The sequence below is a fragment of the Lepidochelys kempii genome, chromosome 12 (assembly GCF_965140265.1).
Source record: "Lepidochelys kempii isolate rLepKem1 chromosome 12, rLepKem1.hap2, whole genome shotgun sequence".
Taxonomy (NCBI): Eukaryota; Metazoa; Chordata; order Testudines; family Cheloniidae; genus Lepidochelys; species Lepidochelys kempii.
The window spans coordinates 23,273,300-23,299,874 of NC_133267.1; the positions used below are offsets into that span (position 1 = coordinate 23,273,300).

The following is a 26,575-nucleotide window of genomic DNA, read 5'->3' on the forward strand; positions in this document are numbered from 1 at the left end:
AATACTGCATATCTTGTAAAATCAACTGTCTGCCTAAATTTTGACTTCTGAATCTTATGCAGACTGACCACTTAAAAATCTGTTGCTTGGAGTGTGAGGGGAGGGCAGCCCAAAGTTTGTATTTTCAGTCCAGGGCTGTGGTGTTCTCTGCAGCATCAGTGTCAGTAACTTTTTCTGTTCTTGTTCCATCCCTCCCACATGACCAGAGAAGTAAGAATGGATGAGTATGAAGAAGGTGACTAGTCTCCTAGTTGCTACAGTAATGCAAATAACAAAGTTGAGACCTATGCTTTGAGACTGGCTGTCAGGTGCCACTACCCTCCTCTGGTCTGCCCTGTTTTTGTCCTCCTGTACCTGTTATCTTAGCCCAGACAGTAGACTGTATAACTCCACTTTTCTTCCCTTAATATTTCTCATGACTCTGTCTTTCTTCGCTAAGTGCTAGCATTTACATTTACAGTTACATTACATGTTACTCTGGGAAAGTGCATATTAACTGGTAAATGGATGGAAGTGATTATAGAGAGTTTCCTTTTTAACCTAAATGAAATTACCTACGAAAAACAGAAATTAGGGCTCCACTAAATAAATGGAGCTCAGCTTCTACTTTCCTTTTTGTTTCAGGTCCATGAGCAAAGTAAGGATCACACTAGTAACCCCTTTCTTCATAAAAAATGTCCCCAGCTAGTGGAGGCATCAATACTTCGGACAGTCCAGCAGATTCCAGGAGTTGGGAAAACAAAAGCTCTGCTTCTCCTACAGCAATTTGTAAGCATCCACCAGCTTTGCAATGCATCTGTCCAGGACCTCGATCTAGTAGTAGGACAAACAATAGCACAACAGATTCATGCTTTCTTTACACAGACAAAGTGACATTCGCTCATTAACATTTCAGACAAACATGAGGGCTTTCCCCTTTTGGAAGTGGAGAGTAATCTTTGAGTCCTCTTCTAGGTGGAATTGATTTATATTTTTATAGAACAATTCAGGATGGACTCCATTTCCACCTAGTGTCTATGCTGAAGGTATCATTGTCACCCCCAATCAGCAACTAAAAAGAGATGAGCAGGGATCTTGAGATTTCAGCCCTCTCCTTGTTACAGCTTCAGTAGCTCCACACACAACATATTCTGTCTTCTCCCCCACCCCCAAACTCTGCTTGTATTTCCAGATCTTCAGCAGATGCGGATGTAGCTGCCTTTACACCAAGTTATGATCTGGCCCCTTATATTTCATGTTCTGAGTTCAGTTTCATGGTGGTTGTCAGGGAATTATTTGAGTTTCTCATTGTGCATGAACACTTGAATTATGTGCTATTCCCTTGTGTCTGAGCTGTGGGGTTTTTTTTCTATAAACCTCATTTAGGGCCCAGTCCTACAGCCTGTGGTCATGCCATTTTGTTCTGTTCGCTTTAATGGGACTAGCATGAGTATGAGCTGCAGTACTGAGCCTATGCTTCATTACTTTGGAGGCTGCTTTGAGCAGTTCAGCTGCAGTTTCTTAGGTTTTATATTTCCATGCTCATTTGAATAGAGCCCTTTTCTAATAACCTGCTGGATATTATCATACGAACTTCCTCCTTAGTGCAAGATGTCCAATAAACTAGGATGTTTGTTCATACCTTTTTAGTTTTTTCTAGATTAAGATAACTATTATGCTTTATCGGCATGCCAACAACATCTTCCACAGAATATAAAATTTCACAGTCCAACTTCCTTTCCCCTGTACTGGCCCTTCTGAAATAGTTACCTATAAAGGAAAGGGTTGCTGTGCATTCCTGGCTACCTTGGACTTAATTGTCAATGGAGGTTCCCTGTCCTTCCATTTCTTTAGAGCAAAATAGTCTCTTGCCCCAGACACCAGTTAAGAAGTCTGTCTAAGGTGGGTTACTTGCCTTGCAGGTCTGTGCAGCAGGAAAGTAGCCTTTGCAGGGCTGCTGCTCCCCCCTCTAGTGCAGATGGGTGGAGAGCAGTGAGGAAGGAGCAGGGAAATGGACCCCTTCACACCCACTCAAGGCACCATCTAGTACAGAGGGAAAGCAATTACTGGTATGGACTTCTTACTAGTGGATGAGAGTAAACTTTCATTCTAGCCCTAAATGTTCCAATTACTGAATGGCAATGATTCCTGGAACTACAGAACAAGCAATTGCGTTCCTGGGGCTTGCTTCTGCAGGTTTAAATCTCATGTAAATACATGTTCATTGTCCTTTCTCTCACTCCTTCCCACATACACGCTTTCCTTAAATAGACTGTGGGGCTATAAAACCTTTTTGTTGTACGCTGTGATGTGTGTATTGCCTGGCAATCTTTTATCTATTGGTACTGCAGGACAAGCACATTTTTTAATATTTCAAATGGCTGGCAGTTCAGTTGATTAAATCAAGAAGGTAGGTAATTAGAACAGTGACTATTATTGCTAATGGGCTGAGCTGCTAATCTATTATAAACCTGTATTTCCAGGATTTGGTAACAGCCATAGACATTCCTTGTGAGTGGTCCTTGTAAGGATCTTAGCCCCAAAGTAATCTTTAAACATATGTTGGACACAGTTTTTGCACTGCACAAACAGAACTTTATTTTTCAAAGCAATTTGCTGTGGAATTGTAATGTAAATCCTAATGGTTTTGGTCATTTAAAAATAAACTAGTTGAGATAAACTATGAGTCTCCTGTTAGTTGCCAGAAAATATTGTAAAAGTTATGAAAAATGATTTGGTATGTGGGGGGGGGTCCCTCTGATATTTAGCCATGTGAATGAAAGTACATTTGAGGTCCAAATTGTGGGTCAAAAATTTGATGAAAACAATTTTCAAAAGGACTGGTTTGGTTTTTTTGTTTTGTTTACCCTGGTAATAGGCTTAAATTATAAAAGACAAAGTAAGCCCGAAAGAGGGGAACATTTATGTGAGCACTGTCTTGTCAGGCTTAGGGTTATTGCTATATCCTCCTACAACAGAGGACTACTGAATTCTACTGCATGGAATGTCAGACCTCAACAATTTGTATGATATCACCCTCCAGTGACTGCAGCCTGCATAAATATAAAAGCTCTACTACCTGTGTCCACTGGAAATCCTTTGAGACGTTCCTAGACTGCCACAAGATGGCAATCTAATTCAGAGTAGAGAAAGTGAACATCTTAAGGAATAAGTGATTTGCAGCACTTGTAAAATTTTAAATGAATAAAATTTAAAGATGAAAAAACCTTTACAAAATAACTCAAGATTCTGGAAAATTTTTAGAATACTTTATCTTGTAATAGTGCTAGTTGTATACGGTTAGTTCCATTATTGCACAATGAAAGTCTAACTTGAGAAAGTTGTCTGCTAATTCAATGTTGGTCTTTATGAAGAAACTATATGAACATGAATCTGTTAGCACATAGCTTCAAAATGAAGTCAACAGTGAAACTTTTGTTAGTCTCTAAGGAGCCACGAGTACTCCTTTTCTTTTTGTGAATACAGACTAACACGGCTGCTACTCTAAAACCAGTGAAACTTTTGTAAGTTATACTGTTTCATCCAATCTGTAGAAGAATGAAAAAAGCCACTGCTAAATGGCAGCATGATTTTTATTCTTAAATAAGCTTTTAAATTTAACATATTTACATCTATGACACAAAACCAAACATGAGTGAAAGATTATGCCCACTGTGTCTCAAAATGTGCATGTACACTTTTTTCCATTATTGTTTAGTGTTTTGAGTATCAAACAGCATATATCTACTCTGTAGATAGCATCTTAATCTAACACTACAGTGTTAGCAACTTTAAAACAATCAAAATATATAAACAAATCTTCTCTCGTAAGGAAATTAACACACAATTATACTTTAGATGGCTTCCCAATTTGCTTTTTAGCTCAATATGGAGGAGGATTTGGCTACTTGCATTGTAAATTCTTTGAAGCACAGCCCTTGTTCTCATATGTCCATAAAGCACCTAGCTCTCATTTGGCACTATTTAATAATAATTTATTGCTGAGTGACTTAAAGACCATTTTAAAATTACACACTTTTAAAGTGTAGTCATAAATTGCATATTTTGACTCATGGATTATTTTAGCTGTAGAAGTGTGAAATTATACACAGTTATCACTCATATTAATTAACAAGGCTAATAATACAAAAAGTTTGTACTTCGAGTTGAATAATTTCAAGTTGGGAGCAAACCTTATTTCACTTTCTTACACCTTGTTAAATTTATTAGAATCTTGGTGGTTTTTTTGTTTTTGTTTTTAATTAGTGCTGTCAACCCCTTTTCTAGCTGAAATGTGATCTCCTTTCATGGTTAAGCTATTGCAATTCTTTTCCTACACTGAAATTCACACTTACATAGAAAGAAAACATTCAAGAGGGCTCAAAGTGTGAGCTACATGATACATAAGCCTTGTACTGTTCCTTTGCACAGGGTAAATTTCACCTAAGCGAATAATAGTTCTGTCATAACAAACTTGTATGTTCTTTAGTTAGGCTTAGCTTAAACTGATGCTTAGCAATTTTGTTATATTAAACTTTTAAATTTAAAAAAATCCTTCATTTTATGTCAGTACTATTCTATATACAGTATCATATGTAATAAATAACTCATCTAAAGTGTGCATAGAAATGAACTGAAACACCCCCATACTGAAATTCCAAAGGAGTCCAGTTTCAGTTAAAGTTTTGTTTTTTTACAAATGATTCCCCAATATCTCCCACACTACTTCTGATTCTGATCAAATACTATATGTATGTTCAGACTCTAAACAATTTAGTTTTCAAAGGTACAGTTTTGCATCGTTTGACCCCCAGTTACACGGGTGTAAATGCATAGTAACTACACTTCATGTTGGTGGAGTTAGTCTCTATTTACACTGGTGTAAAAGATTAGTATATAGCCCCTTCCATATGTGTTTCACATTTCTGGCACATGCACAAAGATTCTTCTACATTTAGAAATAGTTTCACATTAAAACAGATTCTTCTCTTTGAAGACTCAGTACAATGAACTTTCAGTGTTCAGGACTGTCAAGCGAGAATCAAGTTTCTTCTTAGTCTGAGAACTTCCAGCTACAGCATAGGGAAGGCACAGGGTGCTTGCAGCCTTCTGCCTATTTTTGGTCCCCCAGCTTAGGAAGGACAGTTTTGGAGTGGCTTTCTTGGTCTTGTTGATTTTATCCTCTTCCATGGCTAAGCAGATCAAGGAGTATGTCTTTTGCATTCCCACAGAATAAGTAGCACTCTTATTATGCTGTAGGAAAAGTAATGGGAAGAGGAAGCATTATACTGTGGTTGACTTATATTCATAAAAGAGAGGCTTAAACCTGGGGAAATTATCAATTTATGAAGTCAAAATACAGGATGGCAATAGCATGTGCCTAAAGCTTGCTGGGGAATGCTGGAAGGTATGCAGCTTTAGGCTTAGCTGAACTACAGGCTCTTTATTTTGTTCACACTACAAAAATTATTTTCTTGAGTTATTTAAGGTTTAACTTTTTTTAAATCTTGTGATCATTTTTCCTGGGTCTAAAATTTCTATAGCAACTAAGTAACTGGATTTTTTTTTTTTTTTTTTTTTGATTAGCAGGGTTAAAATAGTCCCTTAGCCCCTGAATATCTAATACATAAGTCAAGGATGCTGATCCTGTCTGTTCTTGTCAATAGTGGATTAAGCACACAGCTAAGAGCTGAAAGACTTGGGTTCTCTTCTCTACTCTGCCACTGACTGTGTGTGTGCTTCTCAATGTGGAGAAAAAACAAGTTTGTTTTCTGGCTAGTGCTACCAAATGTGGAATGTGTTTGTTTTTTGTTTTACCACTGAGTAGGTAGTGCACCCTGTCTGCACTACCCCTTCCACCAGTGGAGCTGCATGGGCAGAGAAAAATATTTACAAATATTCCCAGTGAAAACATCCTATGTAAACGTGGGCAAGTCTGTTCCCTTCTTTCTGTTTGCAAGTTGCTCCATTTGTCAAGTGAACATGACCGCCTTTTTTAAAATCACTCAGATGTATACATGAAAATGCATGGTGGAAAGTGGTGGTGATATAGTATTTAACTTTTTTGTTCGATTTTGTATACACCACAAATTTTATTTGAAGTTTGATTAACAGTTTTGAGTTTGCAGCCAGACAGTCTGAATGATAGCATTGAGAGATGCGATTACTTTGATTGCAAGCTCTTTGGGACATAAATTGTCTTCTCATTAGAGGCATGTGCAGTAATTAGCACAGTGGGGTCTGTATGGGGCGGTTTGTGCTACAATACAAATACAGTGTAAACTTCCCCCATTCAATGTAAAGGTTCAGGGAGAGGGAAATTTTGAAGACACAAACACAGGGCTCTCTCTGCACTGAAGATATTGTCTAATTTGTTTGTTGCCAGTGCTAGTAATGGTACAACAGCAGTGTAGACCTCCTGTTATACAATAGGTTGACAAAAATGCCAGCAGCCATTTTAGACTGTCTGCCTTTATTACCATTTGTGGAGATACATGGGAGGTAGGCATGATATTTTTAGGGGGAAAGTCTAAAGTACAACCCCCTTACTTCCCATTCTTGCCTATGCTATGAAACAGAAATGTTAATGAAAATGGTTTTAAGCAACATTTTTTTCCCCAAAGGATTAAGTGCTAGAACCAAATTTCAGCCATGGTTTCTGACACAGTAGTAAACTGTTTCCCACACAGTGAAACTTCTTCTCTTGCTTCCGCTGCAGGAGCATTCAGATATGTTTACTGGCAGGTGGTGTTCTCTCCATATACGGTTCCCTCCCTGCGCAGATAGCTGGTTCAACAGACCTAACTAGCACTACCCAGAAAGAACACAGACTTGGTCTGATGGTGAAGGCACTCAGCCCGGTTTGTAATCAAGGAAGCATCATCCTAGTGCTCTGGCTCCCTGATTACGGGTGCACTAACACATGTATGCTCGTGACAATGGACCAGCTCAGTCAGCAGCACAAGTTTCTGCTTCCCCCTATGCTGGACAAAGGTGCCCCTCCTATAACTTTTTCCTTTCATCCATTGATACAAACAAGTTATGTGTTCCATTCCTGATGTCGTAAGTTACCAACCCTATGCCTTGTACCTGTTGGTTTGAACAAAGCTTCCTCATCCTTTATCCTGTCCTACCATCTTTGTCTTACTCAGGGTTGGTGTGTTCCTGTACCATCTCCTATGATTGTTTATATTACACCTCTACATTGGGGTGTACCTGTACTAGCCTTCTGGAATGTGTTTACATGAGTACCTAGTACTTCTTAGAAGTGCCTATGTTTTAGCAATGCTCGCCAAGCCATGCCTTTGCGAAGTTCATGTACCAGACAGTGAACCTGTAAGCAAGCGTCTGCTTTATGACAGGACTTGACATTTGGTCATAGCATGGCTTTTGCTGACTCACATCTTGCACCAGGCCCCAGGCTCTCTCTCTAGCACAGCAGGCACTTCATGGGAGTAAGGCTCTTGAGGAAGGCATGATGCCGTGGAGTGGGAAGCAGGGAGGGGGTAGAGCACCATACCAATTTTGGGTCACCCTCGTGGTCAATTTGGAAAGAAAACTGATGTAACTCTTGGAATTACCAGTAGAATTAATCTTTGTGGAGTTTCACGGCTAAAGCTGGCACAATGGCCCTACATCTATAGGAATCACCTAGGGCCTTCATTAAAAGAAGCATTTACACATAGGCTTAACTGTAAGCATGTGAGTAGACCCATTTATCACAATGGAATCCTTTAAACACATGCTTAAATGCTTTGCTGGATTGAGGCCTAGATTCACCAGCAATCCATGACATCTGGCTATGTCAAATTAGATAGCATTCACTTCCCAAAGTGAGGCAGTTTTTTCAATTTACTGAATGTTCTTCAGGTTCAGAAAAGTAGCTGTCCCATTACTTACCAGAGAAGCCATCGTATCCTGACAGCTAATAACCTTAATCTCAATGTTGTGCTCTCCCATGCTTTTGAACTTTTCCAAGACATCATTCACTTCCAGCCATTTGGAATCCAGGCCATCAATTGAAACAATATAGTCTCCTTCTTTCAGACCCTTTAACTGTAAAATAATTTTTTGTGCAAATTATTAGCATCAGCTGGAGTTGTGCAAAGTTTCTTTCTCCAAAGGTATTTTTCTCCCCTTCCAGGCTTCATACAAAACTCAGACATCACAGAACAAAACACCAAGCACCATTTTAATGCACATAAAATTACCCTTTTTACCCGTTTTTGCAATACATTAATTTGATTAGAGTATAATTATTACATTTTCCTGTCTCCTGTTTGTGCTCTTTGCGTTTCTATTTTCTTTCATAAAAATCTTTAATTTTTAAACTGTTTAGTTTGGCATTCCCATCATTTTACTATTAGATATTTTATCCTTTTCCTTTCTCACTCTTCCACTTTTTTTAATTTGTACTTTAATATAAACTTATTTAGTCTTTGCTGCATCATAGAATATCAGAGTTGGAAAGGACCTCAGGAGATCATCTAGTCCAACCCCCTGCTCAAGCAGGGCCAATCCCCAATTTTTTTTGCCCCAGATCCCAAAATGGCCCCCTCAAGGATTGAACTCACAACCCTGGGGTTAGCAGGTCAATGCTTGCTTCTGCCTTTCACTGTACTTTAGTTATGCCTCTTCTTTTCTCTTGTGCATGTTCTCTCTTCTTTGTATCCCTCCTTTTCCCTTTCCTCCCATTCACAAAAGAGGATTACATATTAGGAAGCACCGGCACATTCTATTCCCTCCCATACGCTTTCTCCTTCGTTTCCTGATATTTGCCTTTACGCACTGCCCTTTTTCTCCCCCTTCTCTCTCATGGCTTTTCTTCTTCCAGCCTTCTGAAATAGATGGTGAATAATGTACTTGATTATGGTACTTGTGGGTCATCTTTATTTATTAAATGTACACAAAAGAAGGAATCAGTCCTATTTTAAGTTTGTAATCTTCACATTAGAGTTAGATAATGCTAAAGTTAACACTGCACTATTAACCTGCTCAAATTGCAGGTGCTGTATGTAGTCTGGCATTGCATTTAACAGCTTAATTAAAATTCAGAAATACTCCACATGCCAATGCAAGTGAGCTGCATTTCCTGAATTCAGGTGTTCAAATTATTACTTTATCACTGCATTTACCTTGTCTTTTTTGCATTTAAAACAGATGATGTCTAATGTTGGTGTGTTAGTGTATTACATTTAGTTCTTTAAAAAACACACTGATGTGATTGGTACAGAGAATATTTTATTTGCACAAATCTGGGTGCCTTACTGTTGCATATGACTTGGCTAGATTGAGAAATCACAGCAGACTTAGAAGAACCTAGAGAGAAAATTATTAAAACTCCACTCTCTACTTACTGCAGCAGAACAGCAGGGATCGAGACAGTGAACTTGCACGGGTGGGCCCCTTTTAAGAGTGAATCCCAATTCCCCTTCTTGACAATGGAAATGAATAGTGCGTGGCACTGTCCATCTCTGCTTGGCAGAAAACACAGGCAATGGGCCCTGTAGGATGCAGAGTGGCAGAACATAGTCATTAACAGCAAAATGGCTCACAAGCAAGTATTAGGCATTATAGTGTGCTACCTACCAGCCTCTCAAAGAAGTCTTTCACTTTCACCTTGGAGAACTGAGGAACAACCATTTCTACTTTATGCTCTGTTTTCGCTAAAACAAAAGTGAAAAACAAACTAGTTTTCAAGTTCCAGATTAACAGCCAAACACTGAAAAAGCTTCTATTGGCAGGATGGGCAGAGGAAGTTTCACATGCTACCCTTTTTACACTCAAGCTATTAGTTTCTCCTACACCGCTAGTAGACTGTAGGACAAGTAAGCTTGTCAGAACTCAACTTTTTATTTTTTTTATAATTTTAACAAATATCAGTGTTTTTATTTTTAAGAGCTCTTTTTTTAAATCAATTTAAATGTTCACAGTTGTGGGAAACAGAGGGCCAGACAATTATTTAATGACAGACACAGATTCAAAACAGTAAAACTATTAAAACCCAAACTGTATATTTTGATATGATTTTGACAAAGTAAATATCCTTCAACTCCAATAAGTTCTAAAGCAGTATTTTTCTCTTTGCCAATTTGTAAATTTTGATGGAAATATTTGTGTGCACGTGTACAGCAAAACTGACATTTATCAACATTTGCCAATTAAAAATCTAATCTTTTGAAGCCTCAGGATAAATCAACATATGGACACAGACATCATTATGTTAGCAAAATGAAATGTCAGGTTCCACAAGGCTTCTTCAGAATATATACTAAAAATCCAAGTAGAGCTCAACAAACAAAAGAAAGAACCCAGTCTGTTTATGCTTTTTAAAGGGTAGATGGTCTGGATTGATGCAGGAGGAAGTAGTAGCATTCAAGTTCACAGTCAACTAACTTCTCTTTCCTCTATGCTCTCCTATAGTACAGATCTTATGCCAATAACTGTGGGAAGAGATTAAAAATGTAAAGCAAAGTAAACCACATTTTATAGCCAGAGAGAGATTTTAACAAAGAGAAGGTGCTTTCTTCACCCACCATAGCCCACTATATCTGAAAGATGCATTCACCAAAGACGGACATACTTCCAGGAGGCCTTCTTACAATCATCCCATAAATATGAAGGTGCAGAGGAGGCTTCCTGAAATTTCATCTCAGGCAACCAGCCTATATGGTATGAATGTGCTTAGAGGCACCAAAGTAGCAAAACTACACAATTATTTCACTGTTACTTAGGGACTAATCAACAGACTAAGTTCACTGCACAAAACGTGCTTCTCCATGCTCTTTGGCCACAAATTTTTTGGTGTGTTACTTGAGACACCTTTAAAGGGAGCTGGTTTTTCAGAAGTGGGTGCTCACCACTTTCTGAAAACTAGGCTCCTTTTAACATGCCTTAACTTGGACACCGAAAATCGCTAGTCCCTTTGGAAAATCTTGATTTTCAGTTGGGGATACTTACAAAGGACAGAGGATGCTTCCATTAAACTCAGGAAGTCATCTTCCTGCTCATGCTGAGCATACTTGGTAAGTGAACGCTTGTGAGCAACTGACAGGATCTCCTGAAGAATGTCAATATTCCGAAGCTGTTTGCACAAACCACAGACCCTCAGTGCTTCTTCATGATAAACAATGGCTTTGCGTAAATGTGCTTTCCCTAAAGAAAGTAGAAATCATTAGCAATCGTTTGCCTTTTATTTATTTTAATTGTAATGTAAACAATACATAAGGCTAAGATGATTTTTCTAACAATCTTCACCAAACATTTTATCCAACAGGAAGGCAAGGCTGAAGGCCCAATCATATGATTCTTGATCAACTAAGTGATTCTCATGTGAGTGGGTCCCACTGATTTTGTGGAAGTAGCAGCATGAGTAAAGATTACTTATTCACTGAAGTGTTGCAGAATCAAACCCTTGGCTTAAGATTTAACTTGATTACATCAGTGCTTTTAGTGCCTATGTATTCCTAATATAGAGACATTTTCAAAAGTAAGTCAGCTTCATATATAATTCTAAGTCACTGTAACACAAGAAGTTGGACTAGATTCTGCCACATTTCAATTGATTTTAATGAGCTACATGGTGTAACAGAACCCAGTTCATCCTATTATTGCCACAGCTTGAATTTCGAGAAAGACATGTTTTTCTCTTCAAAACATAATTTTCCTCTTAACTGACACACTTAATAATAGGAACACACCAGTTATAATCATGTAATAAAATTGGTTATATGAGCTTTGCTTGATGCAGTTATGGCATATATATTCTGTATATATACCGCTCACTATATCTATTTGTAACAGATAATATTTCTCTGTATTGTAATTTAGAACAGTTATACACTCGCTGAGTAGAGTCTGCAATTACCTAATCGTTTTCGCTGAACTTTATCCCTTAAAATGGTTAGGGACGTCAATCCTTCTGGCATGTAGTCATGCAGTTGGGACCAGGCCTTTTCCTGTTTGTCTTCATCATCACTGGGATGCACTATATCAACATACATAAAATGTTAGCTACTTTAATGCGTCTCTGTGCCAGGTACCTTCAGGCAGGTGGAGTGCAGATGGAGGGGTGGGGGGAGAGTAAGTAGTAATATTTTGGAAACGTTCTTCTAAATATGTGATTTCACTCCAGATTATTATTCTGACCTTTTTTAAAAAATCAAGAACTAATTTTACTAAATGCTGCCTGAACTCTAATTTTCTATTCCCGAGAACTGATTAACTTAGTGATAATATTACTTAGCTCATTTATAACACTTTTCAAGTCTCTTTGTAAGTATTAGCTAATAAATATTCTCAATAATCCTGGAAAGAAGGGCAGAAAGCATTATTTCCATATTCCAGATGGGGAAATGACTCACGGCCATAAAGGAATTCCATGGAAAGAGTCCATATTAGAACTCTGGAGTTCCTAACTCCCAGTCCTGGCCTCAGTACAAAACTTTCTTAATAGCAGTTGTTTATATGGATATATAAATAAAACCAAAGGATTCTTACACTGGTGGTCACTCAGTAGAGTAGCAACGAAGTAATGTGCCAGAGCTTTGTAATGGTCTGATTTTATTTTTGCCATATTTGACCAGGAATAAGGGATGTTCGCCTTGACTGGTGCCTGATTCATTGCAGTGTTAACAAGCGTGTAAACCTCTCCAACCTAAAATAAAACACACATCTAGGTATGAGAAGTTACCTTTAAAATTAGGAGCTCTGTTATTAGCACGAGGAGATATGATAACCATCTACAAATATTTGAAGGTTTATTTACACCAAGGAAAGCAAGAGGAAATTTTACACTCATACAAGGACTAGGCAGGATGAAATTAAAAGGAAAATTGAAGCTTTATCTCTGGAGATATTTAAAACTAGACTGAATACAACACTGTAAAATATATTGTATAGAATAATCCTATATGACATTGAACTAAATCACTTATTTGGTCTTTTCCATCTCTAATTTCTATGATGTCACAATATGAAATATAATATAAATATCCACACACTTCTATAATTTGCAAGCAAATCTTGGCTTGTTAATGCAACTGAAAGGAGGGTAGAGCAGATCAGTGTTTTAACAAACACATTTGTCAGCTCAGAAAAGCTGGATTCAAAGCTGACATTAGGTTACACATGAAAGGAGTTTGGTCCGTGGAGGCTCTTTAAGGTTGGCAGGACAAGTTTTGCCCATCTTATTTAGAGTCGGGTACTGTATGACCTTTATCTGATGCTACGAATTGGTTGAGTGAACCTTCATGTCTCAGTTTGTTACCTATGTTCAGATGAGTATGGTGGATTATCTTCCATGTCAGAGCCTGCCTTCTTATTTGTGAGTAAGCCTGTGAAAGTTTTGCAATCCCATCACTACCAAACCATAACTAACTCTTGCCCACCATGCTGCCAGTACAATACACATAACTCTGGGATGGATCAGTAAAACTTTTTGGGGGGAAGGAGGATGGTTAGTGGTGGGCAGGATATATAGCCAACCCAGTCCCCAGCTGCAGAAGTAAAGGCAGATCAGCATTTGGCAGCAGTTAATGGGAGAGGGGCATAAGTGGTGCCACATAACCAACTGACACCTCCTTCACATGTTGATTTGGAGGCAGGAGCTGGTCATCTACTTTATGGAATCAAATGGTATTGTCATAACTACTCATACATTTTCGTCAGAAATAATCCTATTAATTCTCAGTGAGAATTACAAGGAGTTGTGTACTTTAATTTGCTAACATGAACCACACAGAACTTCAGTAAATAAATTCACTGTCCAGTTGCTGTTCTGGTATTTGTTTCCATTAGATACATTTTTTTTAATGGAACAGCTCTTATTATGTGACAAGATTACCTGCAGTAGCAGGGGACTGGACTCAATGATCCAGGAGATCCTATGTTCCTATTTTAGTGGCACTCTTGAGGATGTGTCACTACTTCCATCATAACTCGCTGTATTTATGTTAGAACATACAACCTTGCAAACAGATTACATATTAGGTTTTCATACTGTGCCAACAACTCAACATGAGTCCCTGTAACTTCATAGGTTCAGTTTTTATAAAAAACATTAACAGCAATTAGCATTTTGCACTCAATACTTTAAACCAAAGTCACAAAACTGCTTTAAAGGTTTAATAAACGGGCACTATGGTAGAGTTTTAAGCTAGTGATTTGGCACTGGAAACAAACTTGGTGTGGGTTTAAAAACACTAAGTCTCATGGCTTACCTTAGCAACTTCCTGAGCCATCTTCACTAGTGTGAAAAATTCATTTCGTATTCCAGGGAGACTGATCTGCTCAAAGACGCACTCTTGAGCTTGAGCAAGCATCATTTTGACCAGTACACTCAGCATGGCTGGGCTCATGTCATAACTTGGTGTGTGAGTAAATGTTTCCTTAAGGTAGTTTAAAATACCTGAATTTTTAAAAAGTTTTTCTAATTATTACAACAGAAAAGGAATTTTACAGGTGATCACAATTCACAAATTATCAAGTACAACTGAAAAGTAGCAAATAAGACAGTTGAGAAACTTGAAAATATATTTTCTAGAAATTACTCAGCCAAATTAAATGATCCAAAATGGATTTTTATTAAGTGTGAAGAGTTAAAATGACCCACTGTCATATGGATTAGTGTTCTGTATTATCATCTAAGACAGCTGTGCTCAGTTCCCAGTCCTAGGTTATCATTCATAGAGGCTACAGAAGCTGTCTTGTGGGGCAGGACAAGGGGAGCAATGCCTTAAGATTCACTTAAAAAAACTCCTCTGACTGATTTTTCAAGTGGTGCTTTACTGGGAGCATACCCTTAGGACTCTGAAAAGGTAGTGAGGGACCCCTACAACAAAAAAAGAACAATTTAACTAATCTTGGAAACACTCCAAAAGTAGGCTTAGTGGACTGAGTGCTCAAGTCTAGTGCTGTTCCATAAGTAAACTGGAACAGTATGTTCAGCAGGGCAAGATTAGATTCTGCTTCAGTCATCCACTTCCACTAATCTATCATTTAGAAAATTAAAACAAACATTAACGGTAGTGTAAAAATAAATAATGCTCACAAGGATTAAAATGTAATATATCCCATTCATCTCATCCAACTGGTTTATCAAGTTCTGCTAGGGCTTCTTTCCCAAAGCTACTGAACAACTATCACAGCAGTACCTGGGGCTATGGAAGTTCCCCCTGTATTATTATAATATCTGTCACTCATTGTCACTACTTTTTAGTTCTTTCTGGCTATGTTCTTTATTTTATTAGTGTGTTAGCTTTTACACTTTTGGAGACAGAACCTGCCACTACTCAAATTTTAATCACAGGCTATCAATCAATAAGCCCTTATACTTCACAAAAATCTGTCAAGCCCATCTGAGCTTCTGATTCCTTAAGAAATAAATGAAATTGGCTCTGAAAGTCCAGAAAAGCATCCTCATTTTCTGGTGCCTCAATTTATTTCTCTTTGTGTGATAAATAATTCAGATATTTTTTACTATCCATGTTGAGGGCTCTGGTATGTATTGAAACAGTGCAACAACTTCAGTCCACCCGTACAGAACAGCTACTATGTGTACTATATCATGTCACACTGTTAACATAGTGTACGTGTTACGGAGCTATGCACAGGTACAATGAAGAGCCTACAGAGTGCATGTTGTTGTGGGGCCCTGCAAAAGGTATTTTGGCTGCAGATGATGTGCTGCAGTTTATGGCTTAACATAGCTCCAGCAAAACACTGATATAACTATTGCTCTACATAGGAATATATTTAATTTTAAAGAGAAATTCTCTTATTTCACAAATGCTGAAACCTCTTCTAGAAAGACAAGAAGTCTGTAGTGTGGCAAAACAAAAATCTATTTAAAAATGAACAAAGCCATATTTTCTAAATCTCTATATAGTTTGAATACAAGAACTAGGGCTATTAAAGTAACACTGTTTGTTCAGTGATTAACAACTATGATAGCATTTTACAAAATTGGAAGTCAGCAGTTGAGGATTATAATTATCATCTTGCAACACATTTTCATTTCACAGATATTAAGACTGCCTCTAAACACCTGTAAATACTATGAGTAATACAATACCTTACGCTTATATAATTACTTTTATCTAAGAAATGAAGGGGTTTTGTTCCGAAACCTACTCTAATGAAAATCAGAACTGTTATAGCCTGTTAGCTCAAGGGGTGTAGCTCCCATTAACTACCACAGACACAGCAGAATAGAAACTCCAGTGATTCATTATGGGCATAGATCCTGCTCCTATACGGAGTCAATGGCAAATTTACCATTGACCCCAACTGGACAATAAGCTTCATTTGGGATCAAAATAGACTTGATGGTTTTAAAATGTTTTTAAAATGTAGATGCTATAGGCCTGATTATTCACTCCCATCACACACATTTTACACAAGTCAATGCAGTTACAGTGATGTAATGGAGAAAAGGCAAAAAAAAGGTGAATGTACAGCTAATTAATCATTGACTACAATAGTCACTTTGTCTTTACCAAACATGTTGTTCAGACAGCAGCTCCAGGTTTTTGAAATGTTAAACTAAGACTAACAGGAATGTTTAATTAAAGCCTAGTACAGATCCTTGTTAGGACCTTTGGGTTTCAATCCAGCTCCTTTTCTGTTTGGACTGTGTTAATAAAACCAAAAGTCAATATTGAATGTATAGCTCTATATGTAAGAGACTGACTGAGACCTCCCCAGAAATAACCTCTTCCATATTTTCAATATGCAAATAAACCACAGCTCCTTCTCTCTTTACATACCTGCAGCTCTCTGAAAAGCATCAACAGCATTTTCAAGTCCAGGCTTGGTCTGCCGATTACATCTTGTACCAATCTGTGTGTAGAGGGCTCCAATATTAAATAAAATACTGGCTTTTTCTAGCAACAAATTTGGCTGACAGACAGGGACGCCTGTGAAGGAATCATACCTGGGGTGGGTGCAGGGGGAGGAGGCAAAATGAAATAAGCATAAAAAGACAAGTGAGCACAGAGATACCAGTGTTTTCATTTTATTGTTCAGAAGAGGATCTGTAATGCCTTTTCTGCTTCTGCTGAAACTTATGGTAATTCATAATCACGTGCATGTAATGCAAATATATCCCTGAGCTCCAGGAGCTAGTGAGTGGATTTATTGAACTTTCTTAAAAGCAATGTTTCCCTTCTTGCAATGCTTAACTGGTACTCAAATAGTTTTTCTTGATCAAATTGTAGGAGTCTCCTGTTCTATTCACAAACACAAGATTTAAATTCACTGAGTCACATTCTTCTCCCGTTGATAATGGTGCAGTATATCATAGCACTTGCTATTTTGAGCCAGTGCAGAAGTCTTTCTACAGTCCTCTGATATTTTAGACTATGTAGTGTTTCCTATTCATTACAAATTAAGATAGACAGTAGTAGATACTCTTAGCGTATACATCTTGTAGTTCCAATAACACAGGACTAGATTGTGTTTCATACTACAGCCTGAGCAAGGGGTGAGGTGTAAATTGAACCACCCAAGGAGTATCAGCAGCAAATCACAATATTCCCCCATTTATACCGTGCTGCCCAGCAAGTAGTAAGGATGTAATCAAGGCTTTTCTCTTTCCCCACCTGCTTCTATGTGCTCGTACACACCAAGACCCAAAAGCCAGGTAGGATGTGCAGACTTTTAAAGAGAATTCTTAAGGCCCTTCACAGACCTTACTCTCAGCATAGAAAGGGCCTTATCCTCTTAAGAACTTTACTGTACAAACTAAAGAGAGTGTCTATCAGTATAAATATGAAAACTTACTGTACAAGAAAAATATAAGTGTTTCAAATTACACAGAGCTAGTTCAAGGTTAACAGTGTTCTAAAAAAAACTTACCAGGTAAATAAAATCCCCATTTGTCTGGTAGGTGGAAAAAATCTGTTCTCTATAAAGCCAAGTTGAATGAAATAGCTCATCAACATCTCAATGCCGGATTCATCTCTGCTGGGAGTACGGCAGGCCTTAAAGTTCAGATATGTAAAAACATAACGTTCACACAACGCATTCTGTTTAGTTTCAGAGTGAATAATGTAACACACTGAGGCCACAGTTCTGCTCAACTAAAATCAGTGGGACTTTTGCCTAATATAAAAGTGTCTGGAATACATTAATTAGAAGTATAGGAGCACAGCCTGCCCTTGACATGTGCACCCAACTCTGAATAATAGAGTTCTGCAGCTGGAGAGGAGGCTGTATGTGGCCCTAAGGAAACACATGGGAGGTAGTGTGTGACAGGCAAATCTCGCACATGTTGAAATACAATGTTGGACAGTAGGTATGATGTGAACTATAGAAGAACATTTGAACAACCAACATCTAGTAAATAGAAATTACTAGTATTGTGCTACAGACCCCTACTATTTACTCCACTCCTGCTTTCATGCCTCACTTCAAACCTTTACTTTATTCCCCATTACAATTTAAACAATATTTTAAAAACAAACAATATTTTTGAATTTTCAAGTTGTGTCAAACTGCTCAGTTACTTTGCTTTCTTGTTACATCATTTTCTCACCCCACACATTTCTTCACCTGTTTTATCTATATCATAGAATCATAGGGTTAGAAGGGACCGCAAGGTCATCTAGTCTAAACCCTTGCCAAGATGCAGGATTATATGTGAGGAATAGCCCTTTTTTCCTACACCACTGCACTGGGAGTTCATACGGAGGTATTTGTCCACTATGACCCCTAAATCCTTTTCAATATCACTGTTTTTCATATTTCAGTCCTCCCTCTCCCTCCATTCTATAGGTATGGCCTGCATTCCTTATTCCTAGATGTACAACTCTGCATACAACTTACTGAAACCCATTTTGTTTGAATGGGCCCCAGCTGCCAAGTGATACAAATCACACCTTATGACTACCCTGTCCTCATTATTTACCACTCTGCCAATCTTTGTCATTTGCAAATTTTATCAGTGAGACTTCCAAATCACTAATGGAAATGTTGCATTATAGAGTCCTTGGGATATGGAGGCTGTCATTTTATATATCTTGGGAGCGGAAATAAGTGGAAGTAAGGTAACCTGGAGCAAAGTATTAATCAGTAAAAGTGCCACAATCTAACCATATATGAACATTATTAATAAAAATCTGCAAGATTAAAACTGGATATGGTGGCATAGTCACAAAGAGAATTAACATGCACAATCAAACCTACTTGTCTCAAATCCATAAGATCAGCTATTTCATCTTCATAGTCAGAACTGTCTTCACTGTAATGTTCCAGGATAAAGTCCTAAACAAAATAAAATGTGGAATACCCTTACTCTTTCAGGCCAAAGTCTTTGATTTCTCCGCAAACATTAACAGTGCCCTGAATATTCAAAAATTTCATGATTTGCAAAGTTTCTACTCATTAGTAATAAATGGTGTTGTATTTATATATGTCAGATTTTCAAAAGAGGGGAAAAACTATAACAGACAAGATTTCAAGGTAATATCTTCATCTTGTATCAAATATAAGAAACCCAATCTTGTGTAGTGGACTCGACACAACTATAATATTTTCTCCACTTTTTTTTCAAACTGCAGTTAATAGTTTTGAAAATGACACCTGAACCAATTAAATACAAAACAAGGGAGTCAAATGATCATGCAAATTCATTAATAGAAAGATATTGTGCCAAATTCTGCTCTTAGTTATACTGGTGAAACTCCACTGAGTTTAATGAAACTAAACTGCTATAAATGACAGCAGAATATGGCCAATCAAGAATAACCTACAGATGAAGAAGTGGAGCCAAATTCTTAAGTGATGTCTAAGAGAGTTTAAGTTAGTAAAAGGGGAGCTGATTTTCTCATTTTACTTCAGTGTAACTCCATTGACTTCAAGGGGTAAGTTAAAGTAGGATGTGGGTTTTTTCAGCTTACGCCTTCTTCTGGCTCCTTGTCATGGTTAGATGCACCAACTTAGACTCCCACAGTAGGAGACTGGGGGTATACAGAGCTAAGGGAGGAGTCTGTATGTGGGAGTCTTAATTAGCATAAGGGAGTTTAGCTTACACCAGCTTTACAATTCATCCTCTGAGCTGTAAAGTTCAAAAAGGATCCAAAGTAGTACTGAGAAAGAGCTTTCTTCCTGATTTAAACAGCTATTTCCCACTAAGTAGCATGCAGAACTTGTACAGTAGCTGTCAATGAAAACCCAAAGAGAATTCTCCGTGATTCCAAACATACACTCATTTCTAAAACTCTCATTAAAGTCAGCAAGAGTTTTGCTTGAAAGAATGCAGATTAAAGTCCCTTGTAAAGCTCTGAATCCAAGTGGTTCTTGGCTTGGTAAAACAGTTGCTGTTTACTTGCTCCATGGAGAATTATTCCTGATTGTTTTATTTCACTGCCTCTGGCAAAGAAAGCCTTCTTCCATGGATTTCATTTCACTGCCTCTGGCAAAGAAAGCCTTCTTCCATGGATTTCATCATCTAATTCAAATACAGATATGCTGAACACAGCTGAGCTCACCTGAATAAATATCCATAACAGACATAAACTTTGTGTGCCCCAAAGATGATCTTTATCATGCTCACAGAAAATTATATCACATAACTAATCAAAACATAGAAGTAACAAAGCCCTTTTAATTGAAACAATGTTAAAGACTACATTTTCTGTAGGAGCCAAATTCTGCTCTCAGTTCTATCAGGTGCAATTTCATGTGACTGCACTGGCAGCTACACCTATGTAACTGGGAGCAAACTGGATCCACTCTATGGGTCTGATCCTTGGACCCAGTAAAACTATTTTGCATCATAAAGCCCCCTTAACGCTGACATACAGGGATAACTGGGACTTCCCCTGTCCTAGCTGGGTATTCCCCTAGTGCAGAGCTGTCATAGCTGCTTCTGCACCACAGCCTCTTCCTGCCCCCAGGCATAGCATGCTCTGGCCATGTTCCCTCCCCAGCAGAAAATAATCTTAGTCTAAATCAGAATCACTTGAATACACTGGAACTACCTTCCTGGGTGCCAAACCATCCCCCAGCTGCCGTGGTGGTAGGGGGAGAAAGGTGAGTACACCCAGATTATTTAATTGGTCTTCATTTAGACTGTAACATCTGGACAGGGACCTTGTTTAATTTGTATTGTAGAGCACCAAGTACAAGTGTGGGCAGTGTACAAGCAATAAATGGTTGTTATTATTATCAGCATCACCATCACTAGCTGGGCCATAAAACAGTGGGCATGGGCAGCGGGTGAACCCCAATATTCCCCAGCCCTGCCCCTTCTGCCCGAGGGCCCCCCCCACATAATGACCAGAGGAGCTCCAGCCCGCCCATTCCAGTCACCCCATGCCAGCCTGTCCTACCCCCAGCTGGCCCAAGCCACCCCTGACTGGGACCCCACCAGCTTTGGGGGAGAGAGGGAGCAAGAGCAGGGCCTCGGGCCAGAGTGTAGGTGGGGCCATGGCCTGGGTTAGGGGAGGCTTAGCCTCCCCAGCCTTCGATAGTGGGCCTGATCTTGCTTTCACACAAATGTAAATCAAGAATCAATCCACTGAAGTCACTGGGAAAGATCTTCTGAAGGACATAACTGATCTCAAATCCTTGATAATTCTTGGTGTGCTAAATTCTTGGTTCTTGGTCAGATTAGTGCAAATAAAGCATAAAAATATGTTTAGAATTTGCACACAATGCTGTACACCTTCAAACATAACAGCAGTGTTACATGTTAAATATTGATTCTAAAATCTGTATCTTCGAAACTTACCTTGAGAGGGATTGTAAAGTCCCCTTCTTTAGTCTCCTTCAGGCCAAGTGGTATCAGGGGAATGCTAAAAGTCTCTCTGTGGCAAAAGAAAAGACAAACAGAAAGTTAACTCCTTATTTTCTATTGTTCTGTTGGCAAAATTACCTGTCTTGTTCCATGTGACCATAGACAGAAGGAGCTGTGTCTCTTGATGGCAACATATGTAACATGCACCTTTTTATTTGCACTAGGAGGCTTTAAGCATTTCAGAATTGTATAATGCTCCCTTTACACAGACTGTTCTGTCCCACACAAGTTATTTTCCTTATTTTAAAAAAATTATTATAAAACCCAAACATGAATGCTCCTATTTCAGGAATGACAGAAGTGAAGTAAACAGCCGCAGTGTGTGAGATTTTATCTGGAGACTCCAATAACATTTTTGTGGACAGGGGGAGCTCTTGATTCCCATGGAGTTTAAACTCTCTCTGTACAATTACTCCTTCTGGCCCCCACGGGCCTCTGTGATGTGAGTACGGAATGAAGGAAGATTGTCTGGTCTCTTTTTCCTTCCTCTATCTTCCCTGCTGGCGCCCAGCCAGAATAAACCACTGGGAGAGGAGGAGGCAGAAGCCAGCTGCATTTGGCAGTGTGGTGAGAGGGACAGAATCGGGGAATAGGCATAGGGATGGAAGCTCAAAGGGAAAGAGTCTGAAGGGAATGAGAGTTGCCCTTGAGCCATTGTTCCTCCAGAGGAAGAGGGGGCCAAGGAAACAGAAAGTGAGGACTGACAGATCACTTGTCTGTATCAGTTTGGATCAATCTTTCCACCTCTGGATAAACCACATGTGCAGAAACCAACCACTGCAGAGAGACATACACAAGTAAGGGCTATGATAATTCCATATGCTTCAATATTCTACTAGTTTATCAATGGTTGATATACATAAATTGTCTCTAGCACATTGTAAAGTGAGGCCTGAGCTCACTGGTTTTGATGTAAGTGGAGCCTGATAGTAAAAAGTTTGAGAACCACTGCATCATGTGTATTTAACTTTTAGAAAATGTTAGGGTGGGGGAAGAATTCAACCCTGAGAAGCATCTCCACAGAGGGTGATAAGATACAAGAAGGCAATGTTAAAAAAAACCAAAAACAAAAACCCCTTGATCCTCAAGGAAAATAAAACTCTTGATCAAGGACCAAATCCTGCTCATATTATAAGAGTAATCCTATTGTTTGCTAGTGGGACTACTCATATGAATAAGGAGATCATGAGCATTTGGTCCCAACTGTGAAATCTGTCTTCACCACTCTTCCTAAGCAAAATGTCCTATTTCAAACAGAGAATTTGATTTCAGGATTTCTTCCAGTTATTATTTACAACATGTTGAGTAGGAAAGATGGAATAGTGTCTGTTTGAAAAAAAAGTGTCCTTGGCATCTGGATATGTTTATCTGATCTTTTCTTTTTCCAGCAAACACTTAACTGACTTTTTTCACTATGAAATACTGTGGGAGTGATTCACTCACAGGTTTCCATCAGCAAAGCCAGCAGAACCTGGGATGCATGTCCCTGGTGGTGAAAAGTCTGCCAGGGGAGCAGTAGTGCAATCTACTCACAACTCCAGTTTAGCATAAGAAGGTCCCTAGAGCTGGCTGGTGCAATCCAGAAAGAAGGCAGGGCTCCAAGGAGCAGCGCTTATTCAGCTCACCTACTGGGCAGCATTTGCAGGGGGCTCCCCTGATGGAGTTTAAAACTGTTCTCCCTGGTAGTGGGGCACAAATACACACACCCACACACACACTTGAGGGTGCAACACATCTAATGTAACCAAATATTGGAAAGAACTGTTATTTTAATGCTTTTACAGCAGTTACCTTTGAAAAATAATCTGATAAAAGCCAAGATACTAAAAATATTACATATTGATTTAATATTGATTGAATATGTTCTTTCATGATCCATCTTCATTAAGCAGCCACGCTTGTGTACAATTTCCCTGGACACCAGTGTTTCTGCCAACTCTAAAATGAACGTAAAGAAATTCAATATCTGCTTTTAGCTACTGAAGTGCCACACCCATAGATTAAATAATAGTCTTCTCTATTCTTATATACTGGGTGTGTGACACACAGTTTTGAAAAATATCCTTTGACCACAGAGTAAGGATTGGCCCACAGGCACGCTAGGAGCATTTTTATGGCTACAGGGGTATTCTCATGTACATGCTCAGGGCAAACTCTCCTCCCACCTCCTGAACAAGTGTATAATATGCAATAGGAAGACAAAGAAACAAGTGGTATTTGCATTTTCAGGATTCCTGTGACCATCTCAGAAACTTTCTGGGCCAGATTTTGCCCTCAGTTTTTGCTGTATGGGTTGCACAGGTATGAGTGGAGGGAGAATATGGCCCTCTGTTTAGAAACAGATCTGCTTGACAGGTTTACCTGTCTTATCCCACTTTCTGGTGTCTATTCTGTACAAAAAGTGCCCAAAGTTGTATCCATTCTTCAAGGATGGTCAACCAGAGTTGTATAAAGACACATTATTATATCCTTTAACCAACAAGAGATCCCTGTCAACTGGCGAACATGTGGTTCACATCATGCCTAAAACAGGAAAGAAGGGCATATAGCCCTCCTAAGAAATACAGCTCTTTGAGAGCTCTGCTCTCTCTGCAGCAGTCACAGAGGGGACACAGGTTGTCACTGAGGTAGTAATATGCCTATACTCCCCTTTTCCCCTACATGGCTTCCCTCTTCTTAGCATTCTTTGGGACTTTCCCCTTTTCTCTGCACTGCATAAGTGGAGGGGAGTATATGGTCTATAGATATGGAGAAAGAGTGCCACTCTTTGACACATGAAATACTGATGTGTCCTTTATGCAGACTTGGTTAAACTGTACATAACATAATGCCTGCAGTTTGGAGTTCTTTATAATATGAACATCATTGGAAATGTAGGAAATAGTTCAAAGGAGGTCAACTAAAATGACAGTCCGAAGGCCACTGTTCCAGCCACAAGATCTTCACCAAAACCTAGGTCTTCACCTAAATTCCTTGTAAACTGTGCGGCCACACAGCAGCCCATTTAGCGCCACACAGGCACTCAGTGAACTCGCCCGGAGCAGGGACCTGCCCCGGTGGGGGAGGGGCATCCCTCGCCCGGCCCCCAACGTGCCAGGGGAGGGGCACCCCTGCCCCAGCTCCAACTCAGCCTGTGGCCCAGACCTGTCGCAGCCAGGGCGGCTCAGCTGGATTGGGCCCGGGCGCAGCCAGGGCTGCATGGCTCGGAGCAGCCTGGCCCCAGGCGTGGCCAGGGTGGCACAGCCCAGACCAGCGTGGACTCAGCCACAGCCCAACCCCAGAGCCCGCATCCCCAGCCAGAGCCCTCACACCCCAACCTTCTTCCCCAGCTCTGAGCCCCATCCCACACTCCGAACCCCTTGGTCCCATCCCCACCACATAAATTTTGTTATGTGCACCAATATGAAGGTAATGTGTCACACATCACCTTCATATTGGTGCACATAACAAAATTCATTCCGCACATGGGTGGGAAAAATTAGAGGGAACACTGGTCTTCACCATCGAAGAGCAGAATGTTTTAAATTATCTTAAAGGACTTGCTAGGGAGGATGGAGAGGTGGGCTATGTATGTGCTTCTGGAGACTATCACAAACCTGCTCCCCCTTCTGTCACTACTGCAGCTGTCACTTTCATTTTCCCTACTGCACTCCCTGTGCATGTTTGAGAGGGTGGAAAAAATCTGAACAAAAAACATTTTCCCCTCAGAAAATGAGATTTGTGTCAAAATTTTCTATGGAAAACTTGATTTTGGCAGAATTTTCCTTTGGGAAAACCAATATGTTTCAGTTCACATCAGGACAATATTAATCTTTGTGTCCGCCTGAGTTGCTGCGGTGTTTAATGGGAGCTGCCCCTATTTTCCTCTATGGGCCTTGCTCGCCTGCTCTCTACCGGCGGCTGAACCTCTGCAGGGTCTCATGCACCGCAGTAGCAGCTTAGCCACAGGGAGAGACTGCGATGCATCATGTGAGATGTAGTCAGGCCTGAAGCAAGGTCCATATTGGAGAATGGAGGCATGAGGGACCTGGAACTACAACTCCAATAAGGCACTGCGGCAGCTCAGGCAGACACAGAGAGAGACAAATATACAGACTATGTGGTCAGACTGTTGATTAAGAGAAAGTATATTCTCCTTCTATCATGTTCTTTATTCACAATTTTTTCATGTAATTACTATCCAGCATTCACACTCATCCAGCACCAGCTTTATTTCCAGCTGTAAACAAAAGGTGGGTTGATAATAGAGTAGATTTTCACTTACTCTGTGTTCTGATAAACCTCCACTGAGAAATTAAGTCCTTCTAATTCCTCCTTTAAGATTTGCAGGTCTGAGTTTACAAAACTCAGTTCCAGAAGTGCCTGCTCTCGCACTTTGTTGTTGGTGGTTGCTCTGCAAAGAGAAAGAGATATGCCCCTTAGTGACTGCCCAGAGAATAGGCTCCGTATTGTACACCAGTTTCGTTGAGCCCCCTTACTGGCATTCCCATCATTTTTAAGATTTTTTTTCTTAAGAGATGATATGAGAACTCGAGTTTCAGAATTTATTTGATTTGCTGCCAAGACAGAACTTGGAATAGGTTTCAGATACAAAAGAGCGTGCAGACACTTAACAGGTTTGCTATGTGCTGATCTTTTTGGACTGATTTTAAGATTTAACTTGGAGGACAAATTAACAGTGAAACAGAAGGGTTTACATCTTAATTATATTCTGAAAATAAAAATCTGAGTTGATTACAAGGCTTTCTCCTAAAATGAGCTGTAAAGAAAAAAGTACATGTCTAACTTTGGTTAAAC

At 39.3% G+C, this 26,575-nt stretch overlaps 2 protein-coding genes across 8 annotated transcripts in view; one reads left to right on the forward strand and one right to left on the reverse strand.

Annotated features, from left to right (window-relative positions):
- The window catches only part of FAAP24 (FA core complex associated protein 24), a 67,549-nt gene that overhangs the window by 9,903 nt on the left and 31,071 nt on the right, over window positions 1–26,575 (forward strand). For 4 of the 6 annotated variants that reach the window (XM_073307864.1, XM_073307865.1, XM_073307863.1 and 1 more), the window contains one exon: window positions 625–18,528. The exons of 1 other annotated variant lie outside the window; for it this stretch is intronic. In XM_073307864.1, coding sequence (XP_073163965.1) covers window positions 625–873 — 249 coding nt within the window. In that variant the 3' untranslated portion in view covers window positions 874–18,528. Of the gene's footprint in view, window positions 1–624; window positions 18,529–26,575 lie in introns of those variants that run through there. One more of the 6 variants, XM_073307867.1, reaches the window with a different exon arrangement.
- The window catches only part of RHPN2 (rhophilin Rho GTPase binding protein 2), a 43,174-nt gene continuing 20,139 nt past the window's right edge, over window positions 3,541–26,575 (reverse strand). The window contains exons 3-15 of one of the 2 annotated variants that reach the window (XM_073307860.1): window positions 26,043–26,171; window positions 21,713–21,788; window positions 19,165–19,242; window positions 17,836–17,960; window positions 16,746–16,912; window positions 14,199–14,386; window positions 12,478–12,634; window positions 11,846–11,965; window positions 10,939–11,133; window positions 9,568–9,644; window positions 9,336–9,482; window positions 7,879–8,034; window positions 3,541–5,232 (exon numbers count right to left, since the gene is read on the reverse strand). In XM_073307860.1, the coding sequence (XP_073163961.1) occupies window positions 4,978–5,232; window positions 7,879–8,034; window positions 9,336–9,482; window positions 9,568–9,644; window positions 10,939–11,133; window positions 11,846–11,965; window positions 12,478–12,634; window positions 14,199–14,386; window positions 16,746–16,912; window positions 17,836–17,960; window positions 19,165–19,242; window positions 21,713–21,788; window positions 26,043–26,171 (1,870 nt within the window). In that variant the 3' untranslated portion in view covers window positions 3,541–4,977. The remainder of the gene's footprint in view (window positions 5,233–7,878; window positions 8,035–9,335; window positions 9,483–9,567; window positions 9,645–10,938; window positions 11,134–11,845; window positions 11,966–12,477; window positions 12,635–14,198; window positions 14,387–16,745; window positions 16,913–17,835; window positions 17,961–19,164; window positions 19,243–21,712; window positions 21,789–26,042; window positions 26,172–26,575) is intronic. The other variant, XM_073307862.1, reaches the window with a different exon arrangement.